Below are 24,350 nucleotides of genomic sequence, written 5' to 3'. Positions count from 1 at the left end.
AAATCAGCAGCTTTGAGACAACTTTCTAATCTTTATTTCCAAATAAGACTGCCAAGCGAGAGGAATCCATTCAGGTCTAATCCTAAGCCTGGAGGGTATGAGATGGGAAGGCATTCCAAGTAAGAGCACTGGCATGATGGTGTGGTAAGTGCTGTAGTTGATATATGTGTGTTAATAAGAAAGAGCAAACAGGGTCTCTCCAGAGAGATGGTTTTGTGCACATCTTTTAGGAGAAGTTCAAGTCCTGGAAGGAATATGAGCTTTTCCAGACCCAGAAGCTGCCTCTGTGGTCAGAGTACATAGTTCAGTGCTCTACAGCACAGGAAGTTAATTGTGTGGCTTGGGGGAGAGTATAAAGAGACGGGGGGAGGGTGAGCCCAGAGCCACTGCACTGAAACTACATTTCACTTTTTGGAAAGAGTGTTATTATCTCTATTTCAGAGAAATGTTGAGTATGTCACATAACGAGTAAAAGCAGAAAGAAGAATAGAACCAATCCATACAAAATAATAATCTGCAAAGCACAGAATTCATTCAAACACTTCCTTGCTAAGCCCAGTCTTATTTAGGAAAGTGAGTGCGGTCTGTTCTAGTCCCTCCCGTTGGCAGAATTTACTCTGCCACACACATCAGTAGCAGATCAGCAGAATAAATCACCCGCTTGGTGATCGAACTAAACACGACTGAGCTGCACCATGTTGACGCTCCCTTATGCCCTCAGCCACCAAGCTGCAGTTACCACAGGTTTGTTATACAGTTAGATTTTTAGAGGTTAAGTTCATAGACATGCTAAAAGAATGCACATATTTATAAAGTCAGTGTATGCATGCTATATATTTTACATGTTGTTCTCGTTAGAAGAATGATGTCAAGGTGCTCTAGTGGACACCACACAAGAATTCCTCAAGGCAGCAGAAGCAAAAGCTCTATGGTCCTTCTCAGCCTTGTCGCCTGGGGTTTCTCGTTAATTGGAGAACTTGAAAGTCAGGATTCTAGACGCAGCCTTGCCACTGTCTCCACATCTGCCTCGTCTCAGACAGGGCCTCTTTCTGTGTCTAGTGCCCGGTGTTCAGTTTCCTGCCCTGTCACATGAAAGACTTTTCAACTGGGCTCCACAGATCCCACAAAGCCGCTTCAAGGGCCCCTCTGAAGGATGAAGGGCAACATCCTGCCGGTTCAGCCTCTTCAAACGACATCTTTGCTTTTGTTTGTGTGGCAGTTGGCCTGTTCGCAAGACTTTTGAACCAAAGGAACCCAACACTTTAAAAGTCTGAAAGTCACTGACCCAGACATTTCCTAAGTTCCTCTACACTCAGAATGGTTCCACATCTATAAAATGAAGGTGACGGCTCTTGCTTAGGTGGCTGAAGGGTCATCTCGACATTCTGTGTGAACAGAGCCAGTGGAACACGGGAGACAGCTAATGTGCTAGCCATTACTGCCTCCACCCCTCCCAGCTGGTCACACTCAAATCAGCCTGGACATCCTATGATTCTTGTACTTTGAATAGGAAGTAACTACCTGAAAAATGCGTACTGTTTGCTTTAGGCCAGCAACAGCATAAAAATGGCTTGGACCTTTACCTTGTGAATATAAAAAGTGTGTGTGTGTGTGTGTGTGTGTGTGTGTGTGTGTGTGTCTATGCATGTACCCATGCCAAAGCACATACTGGAGTTCACCAGACTCAGTTCTGTCTTTTCTTCATGTGGGTCCTAGAGATCAAACTCAAGTCCTCAGACTTGGCCAAAGCGCCTCTACCCACCAAGCCATACCTTGTTTATATTTTTACCTTTGATATATTCTTCTTACATAATGAGGAGACTATATAAACACACACACACACAAAGTAGTTCTCCTCTATGTCACGTTTTTAAAATAATTCTGACCATGCATTTATGAACGTTAACATATCTGTGTGTTTCAGGCTTGCCAGCTCCTGGGAAGGTGACATCAGCGTCCACCCTTTAACCCTGCCCTCTGCCACCTGTTTGGAGTTACTGTTGATACTGTCTAGGAACAATGCCTCCCTGCCTCTGTCCCTTCGCCAAATGAATTCCTTTCAGGTAAGAAACAGCTCCTTAACAAAGATGCTTTTCAAGGATCCTGCCATTCACAGGAGATAGTCCATGTCGAGCCAGTTTCAAGTGACGATGATAGTCAGGAGCACAATGCTCTCTTCAGTGAGTGAACACGAGAAGCCTCAGAAGTCAGGCATTATCTAGCGCCGGCAGACCCATGGCTCTAACTCCAGGTCTTGCCCTAACCTCTATCTTTTTTTCCTCAAGAGAAGTGACAAGAAGATCTGGCCAAGAGGCCCACGACTGCTTCTTTCTTTCTCCCAGCTTTGCTCTGCATCAGTGGTTCTCAACCTTCCTAACGCTGCAACACTTTCATACAGCTCCTCATGTTGTAGAGCCCCCCTCCCCCAATCATAAAATAATTTTATGGCTACTTCATAACTGTCATTTTGCTACTGTTGTGAATTGTAATGAAAATATCTGGTATTTAGGATATTTGGATGCAATGCCCCCACGACCCACAGGTTGAGAACCACTGCTCTAGAGCAAAGCCGTTGAGTCATTTTTAGTGGCTTTGCTATGGTAAGCTTGAAGCCAGCTGCTGACTGGATGCTTTCTAGGGATGGAGAATTCTTGTTCTCAGCACGATTCTCTCTCCTCAACCCCTCCCGTATCCCTTCTCCTCTCCCTGGGTATTTATTTGTATAGTTCCCTGCTGCTCATGTAGACTGAATGACAGGAGCACCCCTTCCCTAGCAGCCAGTAAATTGTCACATGAGGTGGCAAGGGGAAACTAAGATTGAGAGTTAAGCAGTGGCTTGTGTTGTGACCCTAAAACTGCTGAGTAAAACCGAGTACATCTCTCTGGCTTACAATGATAGAACAATGCTCATAAACTCTCAGACACTGGTGGGAGAGGCACGAGCTACCAGGAAGTGAGTGCAGGTAGAGTGGGAAGTTCCTGGAAAGGGTTGCTGGTGTATTCTAGGACAGTGTCAAGAGTGGTAGGTGTGACCTAGTGTTTCTCTGTCGCATGGCAAACAGGACATGGAAAATTCAGGAAATGGATCAAAAACATGTGTTCCTGTGTAATTTAATCCATATTTCCTTAGGGGATCTGTTGTATCTGTTGTCTCTGTGAGTCACTTCCTTTGTCTGAACCATGAGTGCCAACACAAAGTTCAGATTCTGGCTTCTGTATGACTCTTTCTCTATTGTTAACCAACTTCAATCCCAGACTCTTAGAGTGGAACCTTAAAATGTACTTTCTCCATCTGCAGGAGGAAAACTGAGAGCCAGAAGGCCTCTGGTCTGTTGGAGACCAAATTGAAGCTGTGTCATTGTCACTGCCCCCAACACACACCCACACCCACACCCACACCCACAATTTGCCTGAGTGCTGGCTGAACTATTGTGAATTGAGAGGCATAAGTGTAGGTAGAGGTAGATTATATCTTCTATATCTTCCGGAGTTTCCACATACACTCTCTCACTTTACAATAATATAAAATGTTTTATTTGTATGCCACCTTGAACCAGATGTGATTTAAAATTCTGTAATCAGTCCATGTAATGAGTAACACAAGCATTTGGCTATGATCACCTCTTTTTATGGAGAGAGGTCCAACTTAACAGCCATTATTTCAAGGGAGCAACATTCGTATTATATTCCCTTTTCTCTCTCATGGACTATTTGAAATTTTTATATCAGGTGATGGTCCCTACTTCTGGGATTTTATGGCATATTAAGGGAGATAGGATAGTCTTTCATATATGATCTAAACTGAGAATAATTGTATTACAAAGCAACCTGAACAGAAGTTTTAACAAGCTTAGAGGTACTGGAATAATCTAAATAGGGGTAGAAGGATTTGAGAGAAGGAACTGATATTTTTCCTATCTTCACCCTCTAAGGGTGGCATTTCAGCATCATATAAACACAGATGCATGGAAGAGCATCCTTTCACCAGTGATGTCATTGTGCTATCAGCATCCCTAATGACAGGAGCTCCCAGATCTGTCAGAGCATCAGTGACTAGGCCTCTCCCATGGCTTCCCTACTTCTGGTTTCTGTCCTTTGCTGTGATCATCACAGAACATGAGAAACTTTGCAGAGTCTTATGAACAACATCCACTGAAGTCCATCCCTGTCTTTACCCCAGGAAAGATGTGTGATGTATTCTTATGAGGAGTATTCTGGGAATGACTCTCTCAGCAGGCCTTCACTCCACATAAAGCATCAGAGAAAATAGAGAAGGCTTCTGGCAGCACTGGAGAGACATATTCTTCATTTCATCTTTGTGACACCCACTTAGTCATTTCTGACCATTGAGAGAAGAGCTGCTAGTTCTGCCTGCATTTAAGATGGGTTTTGGGTGGAAACTCACCTGGCCACATATCCTCTCTAAGAGCTCTTTCAGCAAGAGCTGTGAAGTAACGGAATGACTTGGTTATGATGCCCGGCCTTGCCTTTCCAATTCTTTACTTCCCAGTGTCGTTGAGCGGAGCTGAATTCCCTCTCTGTATCATAATGTCTCCTTTTTGGTGGAAATGTCACAATTCTAGCTTCCATGGCTCTGTGATAACATGTAATCTCCCCAGTGTGGTTATTTGCCAGTAGAACACAGGTTTCATTGAGAATCACTGCCTTTTAGTTATTGTGGGGGTTCCAAAAAGAGGATGGGCTTAACCATTCCTCACTGAGAATTTTCCCATAGCTTCCTATTGTGTATAAAAGGAAAACCCCAGCTGCTCATTGTTCTGCCCTGTGAAGCTGAGCTGCCCTGGACCCTGCTGTCCTTTCTCTGCTCCTTCCTGGGCTCCCTGGCCACAGCGTGCAGCATCAGTGTTCTGCTTGTTTTCTCTGCTACTAGGAGAATATTCTGTGCCAGGCCATTTCTGCAATGGCTGGTTCTCTCTGGCTTTTGGGTCTCAGATCAGGTGTCGCCTCCCACAAGAACTTAGCCTGACTCCCTCCCTGAGTTCCCTTCTCCTCATCACTGTTAATTTTTAACCGCTTCCCTGGGTAATGGCTGCATCCATTTGTCCTCTTCCTCTAGTGAAATAAGTGCCGTGTGGGAGCAGGGGTGTTACAGTTTGAGTCTGAAACAGCCTCATAGACTCGTGTCTTTAACCTTGGGTCTCCAGTCAGCTTGTGATCAAGTTTCAGAACCTTTTAGGAGGAGGTGGCTTAACCAAAATGGCTTGCGGGCCAGGCCTTTGAAGGCTCTGCCTGTCCTTAGGTGTAGCCTGCAGTGGCTGCTTCCTGTCTGCTGAGCTGTGAACAGCTCCCTACTCGCTACTCGCTCTCTCTCCTGCTGCCTTGAGCCCAACCACGCCTCTCTACTGTGAGAGACAGAGACTTCTCAAACGGTGAGCCAAGGGAAATCTTCCCCTATGGTTGCTGTTTCTATCTGGTATTTTGTCCTAACGTCGAGGAAAGGAACTAATATAATAGGAATGTATGTTTTGTTCAGTATTGTATCTGCAGCAGAACATAGATCCTGGATGTATAAGGCAGTTTAAAAAAAACACTGGGTGGATGGAAGGATGCATAAGTAACATGCAGGTTGGCATGGCCGTGTGGTATTGTAGAAATCAAGAAGGCTGAGCTAGAGGCACGCAGAGCAGGAGCGGAATGCCACCAGAGCAGAAGCAGCATTCTGGTCTCTGCTGACTCTGAGCTGGACTTTCCGTTAAATCTGGGTTTGAGATTTATCAACCAGGCTGAGTATGGAGGTACATCTTCATTGAAATTGCAGCAAAGAACCTTTGACCAAATGGGAAAAATGTGAAGAGTTCGCTTCTTAGAAGGAGCTAGTTTGGGGCCAGATTTGGTGGCTGGTGCCTTTGATTCCAAGCAGTCGGGGGACAGAAACAGGCAGATCTCTGTGAATTTAAGGGCAGCCAGAGCCCTTAGTGGCTTAGTGAGGCACAGTGTTAAAAAGTATTTTCACTATTGCTGTAGACAAGCATCTACATAAGACTGTTAAATTGATTGTTGTTTTCTATCAAACAACTTTTATAATACTTATTTTTATTGTTATAGTATTTTATAAATTTTAAGGAATACGACAAAAAAGATATTGTAGGTATTGAAGGGGGGGTCTCTGGGAGGAGTGGTGGTACAAAAGGGAAACAAGAATGTGTTTCAATTCTATTTAATTAAAATATGTTTTTTAAATGTTAACAAATTCAGATAAATTGAAATCATGTAACTTTTCTCATCATAATGCAATAAAATTTTTTTAAAAAGTGCTGGTAAGATTCAAAATAGCATAGCAGAGAAATGAGTTTATTGGACTGGGCTCCTATGGGCACTGGAAGCACATCCAGGGAAATGGAGGACCAAAGCCAACTTTGGGTACCAGAAACTGAGACAGAGTGCTTTCTGAGGACTCCTGTGGAGTAGGTAAATGCCCACCCACCTGATGCTGCTGTTATTGTTGCTAGCCATTTCACCCTGCCTGTTCAGAGCTCAGCTGCAGAGGGGAGTGTGTATGTGTGTGTGTGGGGGGAGGGCAGCTACATGAGCCACTTCCATGCCCAGACTGATGGGCATCTCTGACTCCTAACCTGAAGTTCCCTGTTTGCTTCAGTGTGACCTGGCTAGTTGAAGCCTGAGATTTCCACAAAAGAACATTAAGATAAGAGGAACCAACACCGGACACAAATTGCTGGTTTCAATAAGTGAATTGTTTTTTTCTAGAATCCTAGCCTATGACAGGGGGTAGAACTTGTTATTCCAATGATCTAATTGTAGCAGATAGGGTGACATACTCAGGAAAGGCAGGTTATAGTGAGACTACAAGGAATGTTTGTGATTCTTTTCAGTTCCAGAGGATGGATAGATGGATGGATGGATGGATGGATGGATCTCTCTCTCTTCTCTCTTTCTCTCCTCTCTTTCTCTGTATGTGTATATGTGTGTGTGCATGTGTGTTCATATGAATGCATGTAATGCATCATACAAATGTACATGGAGGTGTCAATCTCAAGTGTTATTCCTTGGGAGCCATCCAACTTGTTTTTGCCTTTTTTTAACTTTAAAAAACTAAAGGCTTTTATATTGTTTTATGTTTGTGTGTGTGTGTGAGAGAGAGAGAGAGAGCACCACAGGTGGTACCCATGGAAGACAGAAGAAGGCATTAAAGCCCTGTAGCTAGAGTTATAAATGGTTGTGATTCAGTTAATGTGAATGCTGGGAACTGAATTAAAGTCCTCTGGAAGAGAAGCAAGAGCTTCTAACTGCTGAGCCATCCCTAAATACCTAAAAACAAACAGACAATAAGAACAACAAAAACCCCACTTGCTTCTTAAGATAGTGTCTCTCATTGGACTTTAGCTCATCAAGTTGGCTGGCTGGTGAGTGAAGCCAGAGGTCCTCCTGTATCTTCCCAAGGTCGGAGATTGCAAGCACACACCACCATGCCCCAGCTTTTACCTGCGGGTTCTGCGAAGCAAACTCAGATCCCCTCAATTATGTGGCCAGAACCTTACCAACTGAACTCTCTCTCCAGAACAACAGTAGTTTCCTATCCTTCATTCCATTGGCAAACAGGTTCCACAGGATGTTATTAGGTCTTATAAAAACAATTCAACACCAGTTATTTAATGTATCCAGATACTGTTTCAGTGGTTTGCATTGATTAGCTCATTTCAGCTCCAAAGCAACACTGTTTTGAGGGCATATTATTATTCCTGCTTCATAAGGCACTGGCTGAGCCAGAGAGGTGAACTTACCCAGCCTACAGAGGTAGCAATGGCGGTACGTGGACTGCCAAGCCTTGCTCAGCACCTCCCCACTCTTTTGTTTTTTTTAAAGATTTTTTTTTTTTTAATGTATATGAGTACACCATAGCTATACAGATGGTTGTGAGCCATCATGTGGTTGCTGGGAATTGAATTCAGGACCTCTGCTCGCTCTGGCCCTGCTCTCTCTGGCCCTGCTTGCTCCAGCTCAAAGGTTTATTTATAATTATATGTGAGTACACTGTAGCTGTCTTCAGACGCACCAGAAGAGGGCGTCAGACCTCATTACGGATGGTTGTGAGCAACCATGTGGTTGCTGGGAATTGAACTCAGGACCTTCGGAAGAGCAGCCAGTGCTCTCAACTGCTGAGCCATCTCTCCAGCCCACACCTCCCCACTCTTAACTACTAGATAGTGTTTGCCTCTGCTAAGTCTTAGTTGTACACTTATTTTTAAACAGAAGACTTTGAAAATACTTCCTGTGCTTCAGCGTGCGCTGGCTAGCTGAGGATGCTGAGCACGGTTACCTCCCAAAGGCTCTTGGCATCAGGGAGACACTTCTCTGGAGGCTTTTGTGGGCTGCCTTTAAAGTCGGTGATGGTGGAGTAGCCTCTGTGCAGCTGCAGTTACTAACTGTCATGGGAATGCCATTTATCCTGTTAGTGACTCTGCCGCTCTCTTTCTGGTTAGGACCACCTTAGTCAAAATGGTACCCAGGAAAGAAGCCTGCATTCAGTGTTCCTTGGAATACACCCAGACTGACCAGAGGCCCAGAAGGTTCCTCAGGAACTCTGAAGTCAACCCTGTCCCCGCTCCCACTTTAGTTGGGTTTAGTCTTTCTTAAACCATGTATCATAGTCATAGCCTGGCAAAAATTTGAATAAAAGGTTGAACCATCTGGCCAAGCTCTGCCTCCTTCCTGACTTGTCTTGACTGCTCTGAGAATGGTCCAGAGGGCTCTTTTCTGGAGCCCATGCTTGGCTGAGAGACACAGCCTTAGCTCCTGATCGGAGGAAGCCATCTTTATTTTTTTTCCCTAAACCTAACTTCTTCCTCTAACCAGCAGCTCTTGACCATGCAGACTGTGTGGAAGGAGTTTTCAAGGTCATCAGGCCACATAACTGAAGCTAGTTTTTTCTTCCCCAAGTGGCTTTCTGCCTTTTGTAATTTAGGATTTTTTTTCATAAGCATTATTAGCCTTTAGAAAAATCTCCACATCAACTCTTATTTTATGACATTCTGAGCTAGGGCAGAACCTAGACCTAAATATTTCTATTATTTATTTCATCTTTTGATAATGCATCAGAAAAAAAGATGGCTAAACAGCCCTGGATCTTGCTAACATTATATTTACTATCTGGCAACGCTACATTCTCTTTTCTTAATATCTTTCTGAGGCTTACAACCCTCCAACCCAGGAGCAGGGTGAGGGACACCCTCAGGTATTATGGGTTGTAGTGAACGTTTCCCTTTGCCAACTTTGTTTCATATACATGCTGGGTAGTTAACTAAAGTGTGTGTGTGTGTGTGTGTGTGTGTGTGTGTGTGTGTGTGTGTGTAGGGGGCAGTATGTAGACATGAAGAAACACAAGGCTTTCTTTATCTCTTAGCCCTAGATGATTAGCTAAGGTTGATCAAGGATGTTTTCTTACCTCACGGAAGATGATGCTGTTGAAGCGTTTTGAGATGAGATCAGGTGTGTCTAAGGTGCTATGAGCATCCAAAGCTGAAGCATTTTGAATTTGGGACAACACACCTCCCCCAAGGTACTATACAGTAGGATATATTAGACCTTGCTTTGCTGTGGTAAATATTGTCTGGGCATTCCTACACACCTTAGATCATTTACTTCACAAATAAAAGACACAAAACCCTTATATTTATAATAAGCCTTAAGCATTAGAGCTGGGCAGACATCAATCCCCCAGTGCTACTCTGTCTACTTCCCCATCAATAACCCCAAGATATCACTTGCCATGTTCCACCTAGGCTACTCCTACTCCAACAGACAGGCCTTCATGGCCATGTGTTCACGATCCATCTACCCCATGGCGACTTCTTCCTTCTTCCTCCTCTCTCTCTCCTCGTCTCTTTTGAGACCCCAAGCCTGGGAACCTTTGTTTCAACCCCTCTCTTCTGCCCAAACCAGGCTGTAGGCATCTTTATTAACCAATAACTTGGGCAGGGTTGGAGGGGGTGAAGTGGGAGGGCAAAGTTTATACAACAAAAGCTGGTATATGTGATAATCTGTTCATCTTGGAGCAACTAGATCTTGGGGTACAGAATTTAGCATTTGAATACAAACAGAAGCAGACCTGCCTCCTACAGATTTTGTGCAGATGTGAATTTTAAAGTTAAATCTACTGACATTTAAATTGAATTCCATCATTTTCATAATAGAAAAGCCACATATTCAACATAGTTACTCAGAAATTAATCATTTTCAAATAATCTTCACACCCAGCTACCTTTTTACCCGCTATTAATATTTATACAACGTAACATCTAAAACTCTGTTTCATTAGTTTGCCATGTATTGCCTTAAATGGTTAAAAAAGCAATAACTTAATGGTGAGCACTGAAGTTTAAGCATAAGAACTTAGACAATGAATAAAAATGAGTATGCTAGAGGTATGTAGACAGAAGCCTGGGAAATTTACAGACAACAGCAGCAGTGGGCGAAAGAAGAAAAGTTTTAACCTCTACTTGTAGATATGGTATTCCATAAGTAGTCTTATTCGTCTGTCACTTGCTTTACTTGATTGTGGGTAAATTTTAGCCATTAATCTTGTGTATTGTGAGTGTGTTAATGTCTGTGTATGTCGGGGATGGGGAGGTCTGTGTGTGGTCTGTGCACACATGTGCATATGGAGGCCAGAGGAAGACATCAGTTGTCCTGCTGTTTTACTCTCCGGCTTATTGCCTTGAGAGGAGGGCTCTCACTGAACATGGAGCTAGGCTGACAGCCAGCAAGCTCCAGGCATCCTCCAAGATGGCTGCTTCACTATACTACTGGGGTTCTAGACACATGCACAGCCAGTCACCTTTTTACAAGGTGTGTGGATTTTGAAGTTGTGTCCCTCTGCTTGTGCAGGTAGCACTAAGCCGTCTCCCTAGCCTGCCATTATTATTTTCAAGGAGCCATCTTCCCCTATTTATAAAATGATCATTTTTTTTTCATAATAAAAAAGGGGGGGAAGCACAAAAAAAAATGTCAAGAAAACTAAAGCCACTGGGGGAAAAAGTATTGCCAATTTATTCCCATGCGTGTTTTCAATATATTTTCATACAGAGATAAATATTTATTATATAAATTGTCCTCATTGAAGACGCTGAGCTCGGTGTCAGTTTTCAGCGTTTTCCTCTGCTTATTTCTGGCATTATAGTCCCAGAGCCTATTAAAGGACCTTAGGGAAGATTCAGGGGAGCAACTCCACACACTGAGGGCTGCAGGCAACTCAGGTCAGGAGGCAGGCAGACCTGGATCAAGAAAGACAGGCACTTGTTCATGTTGCTACCATGTGCAAGGAGAAGCTGAAGAGGGCAGAGTTTCGCCCCCTTGGGTCTCCAGGCTTGCTCACCTTCATTCTTCCCTGAACTTTCATCCTCCGAGTCAGAGATAATAAGGACTTGGGTGCTTGTCAGTACACTAAAAGACTTTTCTTTCTTTTTGTAATTTCTTATCTTTTCTGAGGTCATGATATAATTACATCATTCCTTCATTCCTCCCTTCCCTTTGCTCCTTCCAAAGACTCCATATCCTCCCTCTCTTTCAAATTCAATTCATAGTCCTTTTTCTTTCATTAATTGTTGTTGTTTTGTTGGTGGTGTTAGTGGTGGGGTGGGGAGTGTGTGTGTGCGCGCATGCGCGTGCGTGTGCGTGTGCGTGTGCGTGTGCGTGTGCGTGTGTGTGTGTGTGTGTGTGTGTGTGTGTGTGTATGTGTGTTTATTCCTAAATGCATAAATGTACCCGGTTCAGTTTGTTACCTCCATGTATGTTTTCAGGGCTGGCCATTGGGTACTGCATAATCCATTGGTGTGCTCTGCCCTGGGGAAGATTATGTATCCCCCTGTCAGCATCCCTTAATTGCCTGTAGTTGTAGCATTGAGGTCTCTACGGTTTACCCCGTCCACTTTACCACATCTGTTGTCCTTCCTCAGCTCCTGTTTAGGCAGCCATGTTGGTGAGACTTTATGGGTGTAGATTCTAACATTTGTAGGAGACACAATCACATGGCAAACTTCCTGATCATCTGGCTCCTCATTTTTTTCCACCCCCTTTTCTCCAACGTGTCCTGAACCTTAGGTGTGGGAGTTAAAATGTACATGTATTCACTGGGACTGGGGTTTTGCATTTTGATTGGCTGTGGTTTTCTTCTCATGGTTTCTTTTGCAGAGAAGTTTCCTTGATGAAGTATGAAGAGCTGCACTTCTCTTTGGGTATAAGGACAAATGTTTAGAGTGTAGTTAGGGACTGTGTTAATCTAATAAAGTGGTGACTGTGAGTTCTTCTAGATCTATGGCTTCAGTAGCCTGAGTAGTTGGCTAGGTATCCAGTACCAGGCACAGTTTCACTCTCAAGTGGTTCTAATGTCCAGATAGAAAGCTGTTGATTACCACCACGGTGTGTGTGACCACCAATGTGTGCGTGCCGCTACGGTACCCTCAGGGTTATGGTGCTATGCTGCTTGTTGGTGTGGCTCATCTCACAGCTGGAGAGGACCGTTGGTTGCTTCTTCCTTTGGAAGCTTTCAGGGCACACTCTGGTACCAGGAAAGCCAGTCCTCAGAGAGAGGCTCAGGGGCCTCTGGGTCTTATATCTAAAGGACATGGTGTCTTTGGCAATAGCGACTCACCTTCCACCTCCTGAGAGGTGGGGAGAAGGGACAACCAAGAGCAATAGCAATAGCCTGTAATGTGTTGAGAGACTCTTGGACAACGCTGGCCAACAACTCCTAAGAGCGGTTTTCATGCCTGCTGTTGGGGGTTTTGTTCCATGTTCCTTGGCTGTTGGAGGAGCATTGTTAGGCCTGACTACAAAATTCCATTTAAACTAGATCTGTATATTTTAAATTATATATGTATATTACACACCAACTTGCATATATTATAGGTATTTTAAGGCAGATAATTCCCTTAGGACTTTTTCATATACTTTTACTATTATTTTACCCTTCTCACTTAAATAATTTTCTTAAAGATAGTCATTATTGAAATATTTGTCCTCATAGTAAATTTTTGAGGAATTGTTTCAGCAGTTTGAGTGTAAAAAAAAAAAGATTTGATGTCTTCCTTCCTTCTGTCCTATCAAGTTTTCTGTGGTTAAGCTGGTGCTGAGCAGAACACAGAGCTCTTGCCTGAATTGTCCCTTCCTCTGCCTCCTTATTGATGGACTCTGCTTTGCTCCTGTGCAAGGCCTGGCAGAATGCCTGCGGATAGTAGGTAGATATCTAGCTAGCTTATGCACTTCCCTATCCCTTCACAACTGGCCATCTTACCTCTCAGATGCTCCCACATCCTCTGCAGCCACGGCAAAGTCGGAGTGCCATGGCCTTCTGTAGCCTTGATGTAGATCTGATGGAGCTGGGTGGGGGTTGCTCCACCTTCCCACTTAGGGAAGCACGACTGAAGTACACTTGGCTCACCAAGTTCATACCCATGGCTTTTGCTTTGTTGTTTGTGGGGAGTATGTGTGTGGTTCATGCATTGGGTATGAGTGTGTACGTGCGTAAACCAATTATCATCTCTATTGTTCTTTGTCAACCTCTCTTGAGATAGGGTCTCTTGTTGAACCTGGAGCTCACCATTTCTGCTAGGCTGCCTAGCCAGTGAGCTTCTAGATCCATCTTCCTTTAGTGCTGAGGCTCTAGGCATATGGAGCTGTGCCCAATTTTTACATGGGTGTTAGGGATTGGAACTCAAGTCTTTATGCTTGCACAGCAGGTGCCCTTACTGAGTCATTCCCTCAGCCCCCACTGACTTGTTTTTAATAGGGTGGTCCTCAAAGAAATACATACTTGGGATTAAAAATGTGAATTTCTCCATGCCTCCATTAGAAAACAGTGCTAATTCTACCCTTAGCTTAACAATATCTAATCAGTGGTTTCCTAGCCTACTCATTTCTACCTGGTCCCTGAGGAATGGTGGGAAATGGAGGCCTGAGAATGATGTGGGGTGGGTTCCACTTCCTGTGTTCTTTGGGGGCACTCACTGTGTTTCTTGAGAGCTGTGTCTATGACATGAGGACGGCGAAGACTAGGAGAATGGACATGATTGCAGATAGCATTGCTTCCTGTATGTCAGCGTACCCGGGAAGCATGCTTAGCGTTCAGATTTCCCACTGGAAGCTGTGAGATGGATTCAGTAACGGGAGCCCTTGTTATCTACACTGCAGCTGGGATCCAACATGTTTCTGATAGAGATTTCTCAAAACCAAGTCACAGGGACGACTTACATGATACTAGAATAGACCCTGCTATGGTAGGAATTAGGAAGAGAAAAGTGTATTATGTTGATAAACACCCTGTCACTGGGTCACACAGCTTAATTATTTTCTGCTTGTTTTTTATTAACCTGCACTTAACCCAGTCTCCTGACTGTCAAATCTTTGTCCTGAAGTTCATAGTTTTCCTTCAGTATTTGTTATTCACTATTCTTTCATTCTCAAGTGTGTTCTAAGATGCAGGTGCTCATTGTCCTAACCCACCGTTCTGCCTTCTGGTGTGACCACCCCGCAGAGCCCCCTCCTTGCCTCTCGGCTTGACTCCTCCCTCGGGAATGTGCAGCCTGTGTCTCCTGCTCTCCTGCTCTCCTCACAGCAAAGCTGAGGTGACCGACAGGCACTTGCACTGATGGAGGACTCTCAAGGTCTAATTGTAGTTCTGCCTCCCACTGACTTGTGGCAGTGGTCCAATCAGGTGACCTCTGTGGGTCCCTGTCTCATCGTCTATGGAGGGAAGAGGTTGGGGTGAAATCTATTTTAAAGTTCCTTTTTAAAGTAGAAGCGCATGGCGTCATTTTGTCTGTTCTCAGATGTTTCTGAGTTATTCACCCGGGCTGCATACTGTGGCTCTCATCTTTATAAAGGGACTAGGTATTATGTCTTCTAAACGTCTTAAAAGTGTTTAAAGAAGAGTAGAAATACAACCAGATTACACAGTTGTTTTGTGCGTGCGCATGTGTCTATGCATGTGCACGTGTATATGTGTGCATGTGTATACATTTGCAGAGTTCCAGCACATACTTTCAGAGAACAGAGCTGGCACCATAAGACCCATTCCCCAAGACAGTAAGGTGAGGGTATGGTCTGGCCCTTGCTCCTTCAGGCTGTGAGACCCAGGGCACACGGTGAAGTGGAAGTAGCAAACAGCCCTTCTCAGATGGACGGCCTATCAGAGCAAAGACAGGGAGCCCTTGATCTCTCTCCTTCTTCATGTCTGTCTTCTCTCAGGCTTCTTCCACACTGGGTTTCATATCTTTGACTCTAGATCCTGGGCCACATGGAAGTATACATGACTTTCAAACCTCCTAGTAGTTTTTGTGTTTGTACTTTATTTAGAAGAGTTGTTACTTACTCCAAGGCACTTTTCTTCATGTGAGTCTCTTCCCCTGGTTGGAGCTAACCTGAGGCCTCACTCTGGCTCAACGCTCGGTCAGCCATGCTCACCACGCAGCTCTTGGGGATGGCCCTTACTTCCTGAGAAAGGATGCTGAAGACATATTGCTGCTTTTAGAAACAACACAACCTCAACGTGAAGTTGAAGTGACTGACTGAGCTCACTTTGTTCATGGAAGGAACCGCTATATTGTTCTTGCCAGTTTTTCTGGCTTGGGGGCAGGGGGGAAACAGCCTGGGAACGATGCCAGCCTTCATGGGAATGATTGATGGGAAGGTGAACCTGTTCTAAGCCTCAATTGAGAAACTCTCGTGAGCCCTCCTGGTGATGACTAATTGCTTCAGCAAAGCAAGCAGATTTAGGAAATGCTCTGAGGACTGAGGCTGTAGGGTTTATGAGAAACAAGAACAAGTTATTGTATTGTCCTCTTATCTCTTGCTCCTATAGACCTTGTCCTGGTGCAGTAGGAGAAAGCACTGGAGTTGGGGGTGGAAGCTGGCCTGGGCTCTGGTCTTAGTTGTGTCACTGCCCCATCTGGATCTTTCTGGATTTTATCCTTCTAGCTCAAAAGCCCACTGGTTCTGAGTTCCGGGAGTTGTATTCATAAAAGAACTGTGGCGTCCAGAGGTTTGGCCTTCACCTAGAGATCAACACCATGCTCCTTTGAAGGTTAGATGCCTGGAGCGACTGTCACAAAGGAATGATGATCTGTGGATAGCCTGGAAGTTATCTCTGTAGCATCATCCAGGGGTTTCATGCTGTTAACACAATAGTTAGATTTCCAGAGTTTCAGCCAGTATGACAGATCAGTGGGATGCAACGGGATGTCACTGTATGGTCAGAAGCTGTGATCACAGAGCACAGATTAAACTGCAGCTGAGAGAGTCATTTCAGGACCTAGGACTTTTTCCTTGTCATTCTGGAGCTAAAAGCGGTTCTTATTAAAAAATTACATTTATCCAGTCCTAGTGTTTCTGGCTCTCTTCACTGCTTTTAAATGATTCTATTTCTTTCTCATTTGACAAACTTGAAAGTCATTTGTGAATGCAGTAAACACCTGAGATACTGTCTTTCTAAAGTATCAGCTGCTTTTTTATCAGCTCCCCAAATATAGTAATGATGGTAACAGAAATTAGACCATAGAAAACAGAAGATGTGACCATTGGGATTTTCTGATTACAATTACTGTGATTAGCAAGACAGTTGGGTTTTTCTCTGCCACTGTTGGGGAGTATAGGGTAGGACATATTATGGTTTGGGTTATCAAATTTTATCCTTCTCTCTCTTCTTACACATCTGTTAGAAAGTTGTGGGTTGCTTTTTTTTTTTTTCTTTAAAAACTACACTGGAATGAAAGCAATAACTTGCAGTTCTTAGGCATAAAAGAAGATCTTTTCTAGCAAAGATAGAATTGTTCAGCATCTTTACCTATGTCACCACGATAAGACCTATGTCACTGCGATAAGCAGTTCTCAACCAATGGGCCAAGGCGTCTTTGGTGGTAGAACAACCTTTTCACAGGGGTTTCCTAAGACCATCAGCAAACACAGATATTTACGTTATGACTTAAAACAGTAGCAAAATTACAGTCATGAAGCAGCAACAAAAATAATTTTATGGTGTGTGTGTGTGGGGGGGGGAATGTCACCACAACATGAGGAACTCTATTAAAGGGCCATGCCACAGCATTATAAAGGTCAGGAACCACTACCTCACAGTTTTTAGTTACCTAGTAGTCACAGGCTATGCTATTACTCCACAGTCCCCATTCCTGCCATCCATTGATGTCTGTTTCTCTTGAAAGCACAGTCATTGTTAGTTTTAAATGTTTTGGTATATACCTCGTATGTATCAGTCATCTGGTGTCCTGGTTTCGTGTTCTGTTTTTGTTTTGTTTGCATCCTATATCCTTTAATGTTTTTATACTGATAGTCTATGAATGATAGACTCTTGGTCTTTGTATGTCTACAAATGTCTTCATCTTGTTCAGCTCTAAATGATGGTTAACTAGGGTATGGATCCTGTACCTTCTTCAGTGTGATGCTCTATCACAAATCTATCACAAGTTGCCTTAGGCCATCTAGTTTTGTTGAAAGAGCTGCTGTAAGACTACTTGCTGTTCCTCTGATCTCTCCATTCCTGCTGGCCTTTAGAATGTCATCTGCTACTTGGTGTACTACAGTTTTAGTAATGTCTAAGTGCAGGTTTATGCTGCTTCATTCTCTTAGACGAGTTCCTCTGAGGACTAGAGTCTTTAAATTATTTCTGAAAAATTGTCAGTGATTACATCTTCCCGTGATCAGCTTGCTCTCATTTTCTTTGTGTGTTCCATTAGCATATAGTAGAGTCTTTTCCATTTATTCTTCTTGTTTTTTGCTTTGTGTGTTTGATTTGTAATTTGCACAAATACACACACAGATAGTTACATCTCAGGATAACTCCTCAGTACTAAACAATACAGTTCACTCATTGTTTTTCAACCCCACCAATAAGGGTTGCCTTTAATAACCTGTCTAAAGACGTTAAATATATTTGCTTTAAAATATTTGTAGCTTGCTCTGTTTTCTAATTATTTTGGCTGGTTAATTAGCCTTCTACTTAATGATTTGGGGTCTGACTTAAGATTGGTTTTCTCCATGTTTTGGAATTTTCAGGTTGTGAGCTTACCTTGTTTAAAGTTTGCCTTCTCAGCCCTGTTCCTTCCATCAATGTGGGCCAGATTTGTAGCTAGTTTATAATCCACCTCTCCACTCTTTGTTCTAGCACTAGCATGATGGTGTATGTCTGTGATGATGCTAGGGTTCTGGTAGATCATTTATTGAGCTACCAGGCATATTGGCAAAAGCTTGATTCTGTATCATTCCAGTTCTCTGAATGTAGAAGTTCCATCTAAATAATAATCCCCAGAAACTGTCAGCAGCAGGCTCTAGACTTCTTGTAAGAGAATCAGATAGTTTGGAGTCTGTCACTTTTACATATCCTGGAGTCTGTCCTTGACCCAACCCCATAGACAGGCCCATGTCTTCATACCTGCCCTACTCTAACATTATACTGTCCAGTCCATGGCAATGGTTAGAATTTTCAATGTAACTGTAACTTGGAGTTCTCTTATGTTCCATTTCATCTGTCATCACCTTTATATGAAAAATCCAAGGCAGTGACATTAGTGTCATTTCTGGGTCTCTATGAGTCAACATGGACTTTCATGTATATGTGACAACCACTCTCCGTATTTGTATACATACTTGGCAGAAGCCATTTAGGAAAGGCTAAAGGCATGCAGATAACTTTTCTGGAGATGGCCCACCATTTTGCATGACCTGAAATGGATAAGTCCTAAGGCAAGGTCCCAAGAGACTTCATCCCAGGATTACTTCTTGCTATTGATATGCTTTTCCAATCACTATTATATAGTCTAATGATTTCAGGGGCATTAGCCCAGCCTATTGGTCAAATTTTCTGTAGATTTAGATGAAGATTTACTTTTATATAGTAATGCTGTTGGATAAATTGATAATTTCGTAATTTCTAATATATTATAAAGTTCCTTTAATTTATTTTAGTAATTTCAAGCCCTCTCTATAGTATGAAAGCTACAAATAGAGCTCTGTAAGCCCTCATGCTAATTGCACTTGGAGAAGAAAGCAGGCTTGGAAACAAATTTACAATCAAGGAAAACATTCCTTCTCGGCTAAAAACAAGGCTATCTGGTAACTAAAGGTCTTAAAATAGGAATGGACAATTTATTGTAGGCACAAGGACAACAAATAAAATGTTGACTGGTTTATTTATACAAAACTTCAGAACTAAGGAGACATAAGGCAGATGATTTGTCTCTTGACAAAACCATGCTAACTAATGCCATAAGAATTATTGTTTTAAACTTATAATGAACTCATGGAGCTAGTAACAGATAACCAGTGTTTAGTTAGGTACTAGTCTTAATGTTATGACATGTAAACATTTCTGCTGTACCTCTTCATCAATTTATGACATGAACTTTTACCTTAAACTTACTATGAACTTACAGAATGTAAAGATGCTTAGAAAAACCATGTGATCAATTATCCTAATAGAGAATAAGAACTAAGAACCAAAAATAAATGCAGGTGTAGCTTTCTTCAGCTTCATCCAAAATGAGTGAATGCTTTCTGTGTGTGCGAATTTTCCATCTTTCACTTCGTTCATTCTTTCTTTTTCTTCTTTTCTCTCTGGGTCACAAAGAGTTAATGAGTCCCAAGCCTTTTGCCTGGCCAGTGAGGATCCTTGAGCCAGAGAGAAAAGATCCCTAGCAATTAAGCCTTTTTTTCTTCTTCATTCCCCCCCCCCCCCCCCCCCCCCCCGCTGCTGCCAGTAGGAATTAATTACCCAAAGCCAACTTCTCTTGGCCTTAGAATAGCAAACAGTTATAAACAGGAAAATTGCCAAGGACAAAAAAGCTTTGGCCCCGACTGCTGATTCCATACTCCATCACTGCCTTCCCCAGGAAATCCTATGATGCCATGGCTGGCCCCTGGCAGGCACTTAAGCAAATAGTAAAGGCAACATGTAGCCACATCTAAGGTTAGTGCAGACAGTATCATACTTTATGATTCTGTCAGATGAGTAATGTACACAGTGGTAGAGGAGTAAGAAGTCATGGCTCATGATGCAAGTAAACCTTCCTGGGGCTTTAACTACCCAGTGATTTCTGTCAGTGGGTCCCGTCACAGATTGCATAGCGATCTCTAGAGGTATGGGGGTTGTGACTGCTTTGACTTGACTTTTAGAGCTACCTCCCCATTTGCTAGGTATTTTGTTTTTTCCTTTACTTTATTTTTAAAACCTAGTGTTGCCACATCAAACTTAACTTTCCACTTTGCACACATCAGGTACCATGTCAAATCTACCAAATCCAAGCTTACTCTGGTACAATGGCTTTTACCGGGTTACATCTGTTGTTGGTTGGGTGGCTGCCACTGGCATTCATGCTGCTAAAGTCCTAGACTAGTATTTCTCAACCTGTGGGTTTGCAACGCCTTTGGGTTGAATGACCCTTTCACGAGGGTTGCCTAAGACCGTTGGGAAACAGGTATTCACATTACAACTCATAACAATAGCAAAATTACAGTTATGAAGTAGCAGTGAAAGTAATTTTATGGTTTGGGGGTCACCACAACATGAGGAACCACCTCATGTGGTAAAGGGTCACCCGTGCCCTAGACAGTTGTGCTGTAAGTTCCTGCTTTAGTCATCATGGTAAGCCATTTTGTGTCCTTCAACTCATCCACAAAACAGAACAGAAGCCATGCTTCCTCAGGTGACAAGAACCTGAATGCTCCTGCTAAATGTGAAGGTGAGTCATAGTGGGAAGTTTTCCTGTCTCATGGGACCGCATTGTTGGTGACCATCTTCAGGAGCCCTTCTTTGCTTTAATTAGCCTTAAAAAAAAAATTGAACATTCATGTTTCTCTCTACTTCCTCTGTGACATATTAGAGTCAAAAAAAATGTTAGATATACACTTGAAGGTGCCAGTTATTCTACCATCATCTTCCACAACTGGAATCAACAAGTTACAACACCTATAAAAAGCCCACGGAGAACCACACCACAGCGGTTAATGTCAAATACCTGTGGGTTAGCAGGAAAAAAACAAAACAAAACAAAACAAAACAAAAAAGAAAGAAAGAAAGAAAAAGAAGTTCCACTATGTAATTTCTCATCTTTCTATGCCAATTCCACTTCCAGGCTTCATGGAGAGCCAAGGCTGACCAAGCTAACTGGAGGGAGACGCCAGGCTGCTGAGGCGCCTGAGGGGGATCTGGACAGGCCACCACAAAGCTCAAATCCAGTTTCATATTTTAAATCACCTAGGAAAATTGTCAGGCAGATGAGAAGCCAGGAATCCATGGGAGGAATTTCAAGAGCACACACATCATTTGGAGAGGTGGAGACATACAGCATTCAAAGAAACAGGCATTGGTGAGGCATGGTTTGCAAGGATAGGTATCATCTCATTGGGGCAGCCTTCTCAAACCTTAACTTCTCTTGAAACTACCATATTGATAGTGTAATGGTGGACACATACTATATATGTTTTTAAACATATAGAATTCACAGTATTGATAATGAGCCCTCATATAAAATGTGGACTTTTGGTAATGACCTGTGTCAATGACGATGTACGAATTGTAACAGACATACTTCTCTAGTGGAATGTGCCATAATGGGAGAGATTATAGATGTGTAGGTACAGGGATTACATAGGAAAGAAATAAAGGCAGGAATTGAGGAAGGAAAGAAGGGAGAGAAGGAAAGTGTGTGTGTGTATGTGTGTGTGTGTTTGTGTGTGTGTAATTGTAAAAGTTAACCATCAAAACAAAAGAAGAAACTGTTCTCAAAATGAGTATGCAAGCCTTCTATGTAGAGAAACATTGGGAATATTTTTTAATTTATAATTATAAAACATGCTAATGCATGATTAAGCATGATAATGCGTGATTAAGCATGGCGACCATGCCAACAAATGTGGGTGGATTTAGCTTACCTACCAAAAGGTGTATAATTCTGTTTGTAATATGAAATGTAGGTATTATATGCTCTGTGTGAGTGGTCTAACCAACAGTGATCCAGTTGTACTAGAAGTCAATGACAGAACAGCCTGCATGTCAAACAAAGATAAGTCATAGCCATCCCCATATGAAATAATACAAAACTAACTCTGATGCACTAACCATGACAAAGAAGGAGGCACAAGTGTAGCAACAAAAATGAAAAGGGAAACTCCAGGGACTAAATATTTTACATATTTGCTTACTGAACAACTAGGCAAAAGGTGACATACATATAAATTGAAGTAGGGAGTTGTTGAGTTTTTACTTGGTGGCAATGGAGTTTTTTGAGGGGCTTTTTTTATTTAGCTTATTGTCAGGTTTCATCCATGTTATCAACGTTTCATTCCTTAATACTGAATAAATGTTCTATTGTATGGATGTGCCACATTTCATTTATCCAGCCATTGCTTGATGGGCATGTGGTTGTTCTGTGCTCAACAACACTGCAATGAATAATCACGTAGTCTTGTGAGACAAAGAGTAATTGGCCCCATATATGACAGAATACATAGCCCCAAATGGCTTAAAGATTAAAACAAGTATTGGAAAAGCACCAAATTTAAATAATCTATAGTTCACTAAGTGATATTGGGTTAATATTATTTTTCTAATTTTGTGCTAATTGTCTTGCGGTTGTGTGAGATGTTAGTGTTAAGGAAACATGAGCGAGGAGCATGTGAGCACATGCCCCTCCCTTCCCAACTCTTCTCTGAGTCTAAAATTATTTCAGAATGAAGTTTTTTTTTTTTAAATTTTATTTATTTTATCGCATGTGTGTGAATGTTTGCCTGAGTCTTATGTTTTGGCACCTCGTGCATGCTGTGTCTGTGGAGGCCAGAAAAGAGCATTGGATCTCCTGAGTTACAAATGTTTGTGAACCACCATGTGGGTGTTCTCTGAAGAGTAGCCAATGTTAATTATTGAGCTGTCTCTCCAGACCCCAGATGAAATTTTAAAACATGGGTGCTTTTTGGCATGCCATAGCTTTACTCATCAAACCATTGTATAGGAACACTATGAAAAAACAAAATCAATTTAATGCTCCTAAATACTTAGCAACACAGCACATAATGGGATATCAGCTGATTGCTAGCACCTTTGTGACCTCAGCAGAGAGGGGTAGCATACCGTGGCCTCCCAGCCCCCAGGAGTGTTACAGCTCACATCACCAACCCAACAGAAGTTTTCCCTGAGCGTGTTTTGCTTTTACACCGTCTTAAAGACAGACAATCCGAAGTATATCCATCATACATTGAGGGTCATCTTTATTAGCTAGCATACCAAGAAAAGAAAATGCTGAAAGTATCTCACAGAATGTGGGGACCTCACCAAAGCTGACTCTTAGAGACCCACAAAAGGGGACATGCTCTCTACAACTAAGGGAGAGAAGTAAGAGGGGGCAGCTCAGTTCTAACTGAGAATTAGGGCCAGTAAGTAGCAGGACTATAAATCCAGAGGTCATCACACTGATTGCTTTTCTCTTGAATACTTTAACATGCATCAGCAACATCTCCACCTTGAGGTTAAGGCACAAAGTTTATATATATATATATATATATATATACACACACTCATACATACATATATATCTTATATATTATATTGATTAAATATATATAAACACATATATTGATTAAATATATATTTGCATATATAAACTTAATATATAAAGTTATATATAAACTTTATATATAAATATATATATACACATACATAATTTTTTATTATGAATACAATTTCACAGCTTTGAAGTTGTGGTGCGATTGTAGCCTCAAGGCAGAAAAGAGGAAGTAGGTCATGTTTAGGATTAAAGTTTAGAGAATGAGGGATAGTAGTAAGAAGCTGGAGTCCTAAGAAAGACAAACTGTCTGTCTTGGTAACCATGTCTAATGCCTTAGTTGTGGAGAAAGCTTAGCAAAAATGATAATTGTTTTCAAAAGGTAGTTAAATGACCCTTTCCTGTCACAAATCTTAATCTCATGATGAGACAGAGAGGTTAGAATTAATGTCCATCAGATGCGTTTGCAGCCCAAGGTCATGCAAGATAAATATGTCAACTAAAGAGTCATTTCTATGATATAGGAAAAGTCCTCAGTCTTCAAGGAAGGGTGCATTGGCTTGTGGGCTAGACAGCAGTTTATATTTACCTGAGGAATGTCAGGTTATTTCTCTTATTTGGTAGTACCACTACTTCATCCTCAGGTTTTTATCATAAAATTAGGCAAGAGCCATAGTTGGCATATGCAGTGCCTTGGATTCTCCCCCCAACTCCCCACCGCACCTCCCATAGATTAGAAACTTCATTTCCAATTGAAGTGATGAAAATGGGACCACTTTAATAAGTGACAAGGTATCTTTGGCTGTGTTAGAC

The 24,350-nt window shown here is 42.3% G+C and overlaps 1 protein-coding gene across 1 annotated transcript in view; it reads left to right on the top strand.

Annotated features, from left to right (window-relative positions):
• Ube3d (ubiquitin protein ligase E3D) overlaps positions 1-24,350 on the top strand; it is a 155,032-nt gene that overhangs the window by 89,123 nt on the left and 41,559 nt on the right. Inside the window, exon 9 of the mRNA XM_031343800.1 lies at positions 1,925-2,063. Within this exon, the coding sequence (XP_031199660.1) occupies positions 1,925-2,063 (139 nt within the window). The remainder of the gene's footprint in view (positions 1-1,924; positions 2,064-24,350) is intronic.

This window comes from Mastomys coucha, unplaced genomic scaffold (genome assembly GCF_008632895.1).
Source record: "Mastomys coucha isolate ucsf_1 unplaced genomic scaffold, UCSF_Mcou_1 pScaffold23, whole genome shotgun sequence".
NCBI classification, from domain to species: domain Eukaryota; kingdom Metazoa; phylum Chordata; class Mammalia; order Rodentia; family Muridae; genus Mastomys; species Mastomys coucha.
This window is presented reverse-complemented; position numbering and strand designations above follow the sequence as displayed.